The sequence below is a fragment of the Pan troglodytes genome, chromosome 2, assembly GCF_028858775.2.
Source record: "Pan troglodytes isolate AG18354 chromosome 2, NHGRI_mPanTro3-v2.0_pri, whole genome shotgun sequence".
Taxonomy (NCBI): domain Eukaryota; kingdom Metazoa; phylum Chordata; class Mammalia; order Primates; family Hominidae; genus Pan; species Pan troglodytes.
In genome coordinates this window covers 124437609-124450185 of record NC_086015.1, presented here as the reverse complement: position 1 = coordinate 124450185, position 12577 = coordinate 124437609, and the positions used below count along the sequence as shown (strand labels likewise).

The window sequence follows — 12577 nt, the reverse complement described above, 5'->3', positions numbered from 1 at the left end:
GAAGGCAGTTCATGATGAGAAGTTAGAAGGAGCAAAGGCTCAGAGATAAGCAATAAGTGTTATATATGGAAGAGAGTAATATGTCTGAAATGTGGGGAATGTGTAGAAGGATGTTGTAAATTTAACTAAAGAGGAATGATAGCACTAGGACCTTAAATCTCAAGTCAAGCAATATGGACTGTGTATTGTCGACAATTGAGAGCTATTCAAAGGTTCTGTTCTAGAGAATTCCAAAATCTGTTTTAAAATGATAATCTTGTTAATGAAGGATATATTGAAGAGGTAAGACATCAAAGGAAAAGTGGTTGTGATTAGTTAAAATGCTCTTATAGTCATCCAGGCAAAAGATAACAACTTAAACTAGGACATTGGAAGTGGGAATTAGAAAAGAGGAAATAAATGAGACAATATAAAATCAGAATCAGAAAGCCTGCAGAAATTGATTGCATATACAACACGATGATGGAAGAGACAAATATTACTTTGAGGGGTCTAAACTGAATTAACTAAACAAGACTTAAAAACCAGAAGAAAACATAGAAGGAGGTTTAGATATTTAAATACAAATTCAGTGCCAATGGGATATTTTGCTGGATTTATCTAATATATTGTTAGATATTTAGATCTAGAGTTCAAGAGGGAGGTAAAGGCTACAGATATATGGATGTTCTTTTTTTAGCATAAAGGTAATATTTGAAATAAGAGATAATATAAACACTAGAAAGTAAAAATTAGAGAGAGAAGAAATGAGGGTAAAGACATAATATCCTGAAGAATATCAATAACGTAAAGGAGAGCTAAGGGAAAAATCAGTTATGGAAAAAGGTGCATGATAAATGAGGTGGAAAGACACAGACAAGTGAATAAATTATTTTAAGGAGGAGAAACTGAGGTAAAGCCACAGGTTTAGTGAGGAATTTAAAGGCTTGGAAGAGGTCACTGTGTGTAGTAATGAAGAGCTTATTGGTGACTTAAGAAAAACCATTTCAGGTAAGTATTAAGCATGCTTTCTAGATATGAGAGGTAAAGTGCTGAGGAGAGGCTGAAAAGTTTGGTAGTGAAATGAAGTATTTAACTATCTCTATTAAAACAATAGAGCATATAATGACACATTAAAGTAGATAAAGATGATATATTTACATACATATATCAGATGTCAATAACTTCTAGGTATAAATTACATATATTTGTACTAACTTAGGCAGCTGCAAATCCTTATTTTAAAATTTCACTGAAATTTTACTCTCTTTTTAAGGCTCAAAACGTTTCTTCCATACTTTTTAAGGCCATAGGAAAGCTAGATGATTCAGCATTTTCCTCTGGGTTTTCTTTTGAGCTGGTTATTCTAATTCCAACTGGCTAAATATTCCCATGGTGTTTGTATTCTTATTTAGCTGCTAGTGTTGAGAGAGGGAAGAGAAGGAGCACTATCCATCCCCATCTTTATGATTTGTATAACAAAAGGAAAATCCTAGCTTAGCTCCCTAAGACCTTCTTTTCTTATGATTCAAGATGCTGAAGAATTTGATTATAAAGAACATAACTGCATGATATTACTTATCAGATTATTTTTCACCAATTGTGAAAAAATTACCCAGCTGCCATTTTATTTTATTTCTAAACATTTTTTTACCACTATGAGAATGACTGATAACGAATTGTGCAGCTTATGAAATAGGTGAAGGCTTATATCTTTAAGCACCGAAACTTAAAAAATTAACTGTTATGAGGGGGATGGGAGAGAACATGTAAAGTATTCTAGGGTGACTACAGGTTCATCTGGAGACTTTTTTTTATCCCTCCAATGATAAAATGAGGAAGTGTTCTAAAATAAATGTGTGTGTGTGTTTCATTTTCTAATTATTTCAGTGCTGCTTTAAATTATTTGGCACTTTTCCTATATAAGATTAGGTTTTACTGGACATAAATTTTTGACATATATTTTCCTCCTATCTCTTCCTACTCCCACCATTTTCAAATTGAATTAATAGCACAGATGATCACCTTTGTTTCCACAGATACAAAAGGTAATTTCCCTTTTAATCTGTTGCCCCCAGTTTTGCCATCTTCTTATTAGCCTCTTCTAAATGCAAAAATAATTAATGGCCCGGAATTAATATTTGAACAACTGAAGTGTCAACTGGGAGATTATTCCTTGATGAATAGGAGTTTGTTGCTTCCCCTAAATACAAACTTAATCAAGTCTCAATTACATACAATAAAACTTACTTCAAGATCTTGTCATTTAATAAGTGTCACTTATTAATATCTGGTCACTTAATAAGTATTACTATTTACAAAATTTTTCTTTATTCTAAGAAGGCAAGTATTAGAAGACAAGACCTTTCAAACTGACTTGAACTTCTTGTCACTGAAAAGGAATTTTCTAAGGAAGGTGTGAATAGTGTCTTTAGAGACCTTAAGGACAATGAGGCACAACGTAGCATGGAGCCTACAGAAAGGAAAAGCAGTTGAGACAAAGTTGGGGATATAGTACAGGTGACAGGCACCCAAGTATATAAGATTGACAAGGCAGGATCTATTAACAAATGCAAAGTATATAAGATGCCACAAGAGGGCCCCGAAATAGGCAGTCAAGGCAGAATTTCCTCTTAAAAGAAAATTCTAGAGATGGAACTTACACAAATACTAAAAGACAGTGTGAAGCACTGGGTCAGAATCAGGCAACTTTCCAAGGCTAAACATACTGGTAAAGTGCAAAGCTTAAAAGTAGTAAACAGGCATAACGTCACAATACTCTTTCAAACATGTCGGTAGAAATCACTTACCTCATCATAATAAACTCTCAGTTCTGCTCTTTTAGATTTCAAGTCCCAGAATACTACAGTACCATTTTCATAACCTATTAGCAGCTGGAAAACATTAGAACAATCATTTTCTTAATTCTAACATTAATTTTAACTTGCTTCAAATAAAGTTTAATGTTAATAAAGTAAAATCATACCACATAACACAACCTTATTTAGAATAAATTTTTCTAGAACTTGAATATAGGTTTTCTACATTTAAAAAATGGCAAACTCTGCTTCAATATGAACACTTACCAATAAATCACCTAATTTCAAAGAGGAAATAAGGAAGAATATAAATATATATGACATGATATAAAATAAGTATGAAAATTAGAAGAAAAGAAAAATGGGATAGAAAACGAAGATGAAATAAAACATGAAATGGGATAAGATTAATGAACTATGTATATGCCATTCAGTCCTATGCACTTGAGAAATGTGGCTTCAAATTTGGCTTCAAATTTCTTCTACCAAATCCTATTTTCTCTTTGACCGAATTCAATATTTTAAACTGATGTTTTATGAACCCTCTGAAGATTATAAAGTTATTCTAGAGATTCACGTCATTAAAAAGATTAATATTTATTTTTAAATCAATAAATAAGATGATTAATAAAATATTATTTCTTTAAAATAGAAGAATTTTAGAACATATCATGATTATAATATGATCATCTTTAAGACTCAGCCATTAAGCTAAACAATGCTAGCCATACTGATAACTTTTGCTGTTAAATGATTCTCAATTATTATTTGTATCCTTCCTATTTTTTTGTTACCAATGACAGAAAATTTAACCTATCATTGGTTAGGGAAAAAAAATAAGAGGAAGGATAAAAATAGCCAATGTTAAAATAATGATATATTTCTGACAGATTTGCCTTAAGATGATTTTCTTCAAATACATTAGTAGCATTCCTCTGATGAAAATTCTTATACACTGGATAAAGATGTATCAATAACTTCAAAAAACCATTGGTAAGAACAGAAAATATAGTGGTGGTGATAACCTAAGCCTGCAGAGCATCCTGAGACCTTATCACTTATCTTGACATCTTACAATGAGACACAAAAAATAACAAAAGTAAACCAGCTAGTAGTTTTCGCAGTAAAAACACAAAAGATTTCAAATATCAGTTCATTAAAGCAATATACATTTATTTTTGAAGTTATAACAAAAATGCTTGGTTATTAAACCACACACAATAAATGTTAAAAATGACAAAAAATTGAGCTTTTTACATGTTAACTTGAAGTAAATGGCATATATGACTTGCTAAGTGAAAATGTCAAAACTAAATACATATTTGAGTAGTATTTCTTAAAATAAAATTGATATGACTGTACTAAGTGTACTAAGATATGTTTTAACTTCAAATTGATTTTTTTTACATACAAGAGAAAATGATGAACGATGAAACCAATTTCTTTTCTTTTTTTTTTTTTTGAGACAGAGGACAGAGTCTTACTCTGCCACCCAGGGTGGAGTGCAGTGGCACAATCTCTGCTCACTGCAACCTCCGCCTCCTGGGTTCAAGAGATTCTGTGCCTCAGCCTCCTGAATAGCTGGGATTACAGGCATCTGCCACCACACCTGGCTAATTTTTGTATTTTTAGTAGAGATGGGGTTTCACCACGTTGGCCAGGCTGGTTTCGAACTCCTGACCTCAAGTGATCTGCCCCTCTTGGCCTCCCAAAGTGCTAGGATTACAGGCATGAGCCACCATGCCCAGCCAATAAAACCAACTTTATTGAGTGTATGAGACTCTTGGCAAGGAGATATTGGCAAGGAGATTCATTAGCCTAAAAAGTTTAGAAAATATAACTTAAGCAATAAAATGAATAATATAATCTTTCTAAATCTGAGCCCCAAGATTTAATAAAATAATATCCTAAAACACTATTATATTTTATTAAAGTAAATATCTGAAAGATAAAAGTTGCTTTGCTTATAAAACATTGCTAGCAATAGCCCCAGTAAATCACAAAATATAACATACTGAACCTCAAAAACACCATAAACTGTTGAGATAAGTATACAAGATTATGATTTAGAAAACATGATATTAGAATCAGTTAGAGAATTAGAAAAGAGAAAAGAATCCCCCTGACATCCAGGAGACATTAGACAAGGCCACTCTGTGACCATGAGGAACCAAGACAAAAATAAGAGCACTCTGCAATATTTGACCACACCAAAACAGGAACAATGCCCAAACCACAAATTATATATACATATTTTTTAAACAGAAAATGTCTCTCACAATAGAAGCAAGTACCATAAAGGCAAAGAAGTAGGGTTACTTCTTCACCATGATATCATTAGAAACTACACTAGTGTCTGAAAAAAATAGGTATTTGGTGAATAACAAATTAATTGTTAAATACCAAAAAATCAAAATTGTAGATATTATATTCTAACCACAGTAAAATAAAATTAGAAGTCATGACAAAAATATTTTGAAAACTAAAAAATATATCTGTAGGTAATTAATAAGCAAAGAATAAATCATAATGAAATATATAAAACAGAACTGAACAAAAATGCCTCACAAGACACAGATGAATCTTAAGAGGAAATTTTATGGTTTTGTAAATATGTACATAGAGAAGAAAAACTGAAAATGTTTTAATGATATAAGCATTTGACTTTGAAAAGTAAAGAAAAAAGTAAATCTCAGAAAGCAGAATTAAAAATAATGAGCCACCTTATTCAAGAGCAAAGGATACCACCTTTTATTTATTTGAGTATATGTTTATATCTTTTAGGAAAAGTTTGAAAGTTTTCCACATATTGGTTTTCTTGCTAATTTTATACCTAGTTATTTTAACTTTCTTATTGCTATTTTATATGGGTTCTTCTCTTCATTACCTTTTCTAATAGGGTATTAATTCTATAGTTAGATTTTAGTATACACCTTTCTAAATTATTTTGTTTGTATTCATTTTAAGGTTGATTCTCTTTGCCATTCCAGATATATTATCATATAATCTAAAATAGAGACTACTTTATTTTTTTCTAATTTTTATGTCTGTAATTGTTTGTATTTATCTAACTGCTTTGCTAAAAATCATCCTAGAGTATTAAAAATAGTAGAGAGGCTAAGCATCCTTGCCTTCTTCCTGACTTTGGTGGCTATGCCTCTAGTGTTTCCCCATTAAATAAGATCCTGAATTCTGGGGAGGGAGGGAGAGGGCATAGAAAGAGAGAGAGAGAGAGATTTAAAGAAGTATAAATTGATTTATATGTTATACATTTCTTTTATTAGGAATAGGTGTTTAATTTTAAAATAAATATTTTTGTTGAAATATATATAATGTACACAGATTATAGATGTATATTTAATGAATTATGATGAAGTAAACATACCCATGAAACTACAATCCACGTTAAAAAACACAATAGAAAGACAAGTAATACAAGAAAAACAATACAAGCCATTCACAGAAGCCTATTTCATACTCTTACCTAGTTAATATTCCCACTCTCCTCTCTAAAAATAACCACTATCCTGACTTCTAACACTATAGGCTACTGTTACCTGTTTCGAATTAGACAGGTAGAATTATACAATACATATTGCTCTCTTTCTTGCTTCTATTTCTATTATATTTGTAGCATTAGTTAATTTAATTTCATTATTAAAATAGCATTTCATTGTTTGGCTATGGCACTACCACAAATTAATTTATTCATTTTACAGTTGATGTAATAATACTGCCATGAACAACCTTGTACATATCTTTTGGTAAATACATATATGCATTTCTGTTAAATGTATATTGATCCATAGGATATTAGTATGTTTAACTTTAATAGATACTGCCAAGCAGTTTTCCAAAGTGGTTATACCAACCACTTCATGTTTTCATTTTCACAAAATGTATATGAGTTCCAATTCCTTCTCATCTAATGACCAATATTGTGAATAGCTGTACAATGTTAAATTAAAGGAATAAATCATAGCCATCTTTGTCTCATTTATCATTTCAGGAGGAAAAATATTAATTCATCATTAAGGAGGATGTTTTCATAGCTTTGGGAAAATTAACAAAGTTCATATTAATGAAATTCCTTTCTTTCCCTAGTGTACCAAGAGATTTTTATAATGAAGAGAGGGTAAATTTTATTAAATGCTGCTTATTAGCTATTTTTATTGCCATATATTTTTCTCCTTATTTCTGTGAATTGCATTGACTGATTCTGAAAAGTTAAACCAACTGTACTACTAGGGGGAGCATAAATTGGTTGTGATTTTTTGTGCCTTCTCTTTCATTCTTGATCAGACTTGCCAGAGATGCATCAATTTTGTTAGTATTTTCAAATAACTGCTTTTGTTAATGTACTAAATTTTTGTTTTCTATTCTTTTAATTTCCACTCTCATCTTTTGAATTAGGGTTCTCCAAAAAATTAGAACCAAGAGATGTTTTTCTATGTATAGAAAAAGATATTTATTATGAGGAATTGGCTCACGTGATTATGAAGGCTGACAAGTCCCAAGATCTGCAGGGTGAGCTGGCAAGCAGGAGATCCAGGAGAGCTGATGGTGTGCCAGTCTGAGTCTGAAGACCTGAGAACCAGGAGAACCAATGGTATAGTTCCAGTCTGAAGGTCAGCAGGCTCAAGAACCAGGAAGAGCCGATGTTTCAGTTAGAGTCCAAAGGCAGGAAAAAGCTGATGTCTCAGTTCAAAAGCAGTCAGGCAGGAAGAATTCTCTCTTACTTGAAAAAGGGTTAGCCTTTTTGTTCTATTCAGGCCTTCAGCTGATTGATGAGACCCACTCGCATTAGGAATGGCAACCTGCTTCACTCAGTCTACAGATTTAAATATTCATCTCAACCAAAACATCCTCACCTAAACCTTTAGAATGATGTTTGACCAATATTTGGTTACCTCAAGGCCCAGTCAAGTTGACACATAAAATTAACCATTATATCTTTATTGTTATCTTTCTACTACTTTCTTTGGGTTTAATTCACTGTTTATCTAGCTTACTGGGTTGGATACTAAGATCACTGATTTTCAGCTTTTCTTCACTTTTTAATAAATGCAATATAAACTATAAATTTTCCTGGAGGCACAGCTTTAGCTACATTGCACAAGTTTTTGATATGTCACATTGTTATTGCAATTTTGTTTAAAATATATTCTAATTTTTATACTGATTTCTTCTATGACATAGAAGCTATTCAGAAGTGTAGTACTTAATGACTAAACAATTAGGGGATTTTTCATTTATCTTTTTCTTATTGATAATCTTGCTAAATTCTCTTGTGGTTAGAGAATATATTGTGTATTATTTTAATCCTCTGAAATTTATTGGCATGTTTTTTGGTTCAGCAAATATACAACTTTGGCAAATACTCTATAAGCACTTGAAAATAATGTGTGGTCTGCTAGTACTATATACATAATGTATTATATGTGTCAACTTGGTTAAGTTGTTAATCATGTGGTTTTAATTTTCTTTATCCACACTAATTATTTCTTTGTTTGCTTGTTTTCTCAGTGACTGGAAGAGGTTTGTTAAAATCTCCAACTACAATTGTAGATTTGAGTATTTTTCATTTTAGTTCTGTCCAATTTTAAAAATATTTTTAGTTCTATCAAATTATACATACACACACATCATGATTCCATGCAAAATGAAAACACAATTCAGATAAGCACATGTTTTAGTTAACGTGGTACCATGCAAAGTAAGCACTACCTGTATACTATAAATCTATGTCATCATTAGGCATATACAAATTTAGGATTATTACATCTTCTGCTGAATTAACCAATTTCTATTATAAAATATTATCCTTAAAAAAGTTTTTGCCTTAAAGTCTGTATCCTCTGATATTAGTATAGTTACACAAGTTTTCTTTGGTTATGGTTTACATACTGTATCCTTTTGCAGTTTTGCATTAAACTTTTCTACATCTGTAAGTTTAAAATGTATCTCTTGTAACAGCATATTGTTGTTTTAGCAGTTTGCAAATTATTGTCTGGTAATTAGCCTATTTAGTCAGTTTACATTTAATATAATTGCTGACATATTTTAGAACAAAGCTACCTACTTATCTTGTATTTGTCCCATTTGTTAATGTGTCCTCCCTTTTTCTGGGAAGGGAGTTGGTTAGTAGTTTTTTCTTATCCTAATTTTCCACTCTATTAACTTATCCATTATACATACATTTATTATATTTTACCCACCAGAATAAAAATTTTTCACAACTTATCAAATTATAATGTAAACTAGTACTTGTGCTACTTTCTGGAAATTATAAGGACTGTATTAGTCAGGGTTCTCCAGAGAAAGAGAATCAATAGGATATATATCTGTATAGCTATATAAGAAGGAATTTATTATGCAAATTGGTTCATGTAATTATGCAGGATTAGAAGTTCCACAATATGCTCTCTATAAGCTGACTAAGTAGGAAAACTGGGATTGTAATTTAGTCTGTGTTTGAAGGCCTGAGAACCAGAGAAGTGGGAGAGGCCTGGTGTAAGAAGAGTCTGAAGTCCTGAGAACCTTGAGCTGATATTCAAAAGCAGGAAAGGATAGATGTCCCAGTTCCAGTAGAGAGAGCAAATTCACCTTTCGTCTTTTTTGTTCTATCCTAAGCTCAATAAACTGGATAATGTCTACTCACATTTGTGAGGGCAGATATTCTTCACTCAGTCTACTAATTCAAATGGTCATTTATTCTGGAAACACTTTCACAGACATACTAAAAATAATGTTTTACCAACTCTCTGAGTATTCCTTAATCCAGTCAGTTTGATGTGTAAAATTAACCATCATAAAGACATTGGCAATTAAATTTAGTGAACGTCATCCCAACTTGTATCATAATTCTCAATATATTACACTGCAAGAAGTCATTATTATTTTTATAAAATATTTCCTTAGTTTAACACGTTTGTGGTTCTTTATTCTTTTCTTCATCTCTGTTCTTATATAATAGATCATTTTCATTTTCTTAAACAAGTCTTTTAGGTTTTTCCTTAGTAAGATTTGATGTTGATGAATTGTTGCAAATTTTGTTTGCTGAAAATAATTTGATGACATGTTTTAAATTATATTTTTGTAGAGTATAGAATTCTCCCAGTGGAAGGACTGATCTGATTATCAAAACTGGAAATACAATGGGTGCTAAATTTTATTCAAAGACTTTGTCAGCATCAATAAAGATAATCATTTGTTCTTAGACCTATTAGCGATATAAATTATATTGATGGATTTTGTAATAGTATCTATCCTTGCATCCCTGGAGTAAAACACCACTAGTCATAATGAATTATTTTTTAATGTGCTGGTGGGATTCTGTCTCCTAATATTTTATTTAAGATTTTTCCATTAATATTTTATTTTATTGTAGTAAGAACACTGAACATGAGATCTACCCTATTAACAAATTTATAAATATATAGTACATTACTGTTGACTCTAGATACAATGTTGCACAGCAGATTTCTAAAGTTTATACATCAATCAAGCTTGCTTGACTGAAACTTTAAGTTCATTGATTAGTATCTCTGCATTTCAACCTCCCCCAGCCCATCAGCCACCATTACACTCTTTGATTCTATATATATGACTATTTTAGATACCTGATATAAGTTGAATAGTGAAGAATCTGTCTTTCTATGACTGGTCATTTCACTTCACATAATATCCTCCAGGTTTATCCATGTTGTCACATACTGTAAAATTTCCTTATTTATTAAGGCTGAAAAGTATTCCATTGTAGAAATACCACGTGTATTATAGGTACACGAAGGGATACTCTTCCGCCCTAATAAGGGCTGGGTAACCACATGTTGTTTATTCATCTGCCAGTGGCCATTTAGGCCATTTCCACATATTGGCTATTGCCAAAAGTATTGTGATTTATTTCTCTTTGAGATCTTGATTTCAATTCTCTTGTATAAATATCCAGAAATGGAACTGCTGTATTATATAGGTAGTTCTATTTTTAATTTTTTGAGGAACCTCCACACTGCTTTCCATAGTGGTTGAACCATTTTGCAGTCCCACCATACAAGTGTTCCAATATCTTCACATCCTTGTCAAAAGGTGTCTTTTGGTTTAAAATACATACACATAATAATGATCCTAGTATCTATTCTTGGTTTTGATTTGCGTTTCTCTAATGATTAGTAACATTAAGCACTTTTCCATATACCTGATCTTAGGCATTCTTTGTGTGTGTGGTTACCTTAGGACTTATATAAAATCTAATGCTCTGTTTTAAGCTGATAACACCTTAAGTTCAATAGTATACCAAAACTCTACACTTAAAACTTCTCTTGCCCTGACACATGCTTTATAGTATAGACATTGGAGAAATGTCTATTTAAGACTTAAGCCCATTTTAAAATCGGGTTACTAGATTTTTTTTTTTTTTTTTACTATTGAGTTGTATGAGTTTCTTATGTATTTTGCAGATTAACGCTTTACAGATACATGGCTTGCAAAAATTTTCTCCTATTCTCTACATTGTGTTTTCACGCTGCTGATTGTTTCTTTTGCTATGCAGAAGCTTTTTAGTTTGACCTTGTCCTACATGTTTATTTTTGTTTTCATTGTAGTTACTTTCAGTGTCAAGTTTATAGAGCCATGACATTGTCAAAACCAGCGTCATGAAGCTTTTCTTCTACGTTTTTTCTACATATTTCAGAGTTTAAGGTCCTATGTTTATTTCAGAGTTTAAGGTCTCATGTTTAAGGCTTTAATCCATTTTGAATTGATGTTTTTAGTAAGATGTATGAAAAAGGTCTAATTACATTCTTATACATGTGGATATCCAGTTTTCTCAATACCACTTGTTTAAAATATTATCCTTTCTACACTGTGTATTCTTGGCACCCTTGTCAAAGATCAGTTGACCACATATGTATGGATTATTTCTGGGCTCTCTGTTCTGTTCCATTGGTCTATATGTCTGTTTTTATGCAATTGTCATACACATTAATTATTGTAGCCTTGTAATTTAGCTTAAAATCAGACAGTGTTATTATTATGTGTTGAATCATCCTTGCACTTCAGAGATAGATCCCACTTGATCATGATGCATGATTATTTTAACGTGCTCTTGGATTCAGTTTGCCAGTATTTTGTTGAGGATTTTTGCATCTATTTCATCATGAATATTCACCTACAGTTTTATTTTCTTGTGATATATTTGTCTAGTTTTGGTGTCAGGGTAATGCTGATGACAATGTTTTCCCCTCTTCAAGTTTTTTTTTTTTTAATTTAAGGACTGATGTTAATTCTTCAAATTTTTGGTAGAATTCACTAGTGAAGCCATCCTGAGCTTTTCCTCGTTAAAAGGTTTTTCATTACTAATTCAATCTCTATACTAGTTCTTAGACGTTCTGTTTCTTCATGGTTTGTCTTGGCAGGTTTTATGTTTCTAAGAATTTACTCAATCCTTCTAGATTATACAGTTTGTTGGTATATAATTGTTCTTATTAGTCTCTTATGATCCTTATTTCTGTGGCATCAGTTGTAAATCACTCCTTTCATTTCTGATTTTATTTATTTGAATTTTAAATCTTTTTTACTTAGTGTAGCTGAGTTTGTCAATTTTGTTGATCTTTTCAAATAATAACTCTCCGTTTTGTTGATTTTTTTATCCATTTCATTTATTTCTCCTCTAATGTTTATTTCCTTCCTTCCACTACATTTGTGCTTAGTTTGCTCTTCTCTAGTTCCTTGAGGTAAAGTTGTAAGTTTGCAGGTCTTTCTTATTTTTTAATGTAAGC

General features: G+C 31.4%; 1 protein-coding gene across 5 annotated transcripts in view; it reads right to left on the bottom strand.

Moving 5' to 3' along the window:
• Positions 1–12577, bottom strand: part of STXBP5L (syntaxin binding protein 5L) — a 507599-nt gene that overhangs the window by 263214 nt on the left and 231808 nt on the right. For 4 of the 5 annotated variants that reach the window (XM_516678.8, XM_024355609.3, XM_024355610.3 and 1 more), the window contains exon 8: positions 2790–2873. In XM_516678.8, the coding sequence (XP_516678.3) occupies positions 2790–2873 (84 nt within the window). Of the gene's footprint in view, positions 1–2789; positions 2874–7288; positions 7386–12577 lie in introns of all 5 variants that reach the window. The other variant, XM_016941725.3, reaches the window with a different exon arrangement.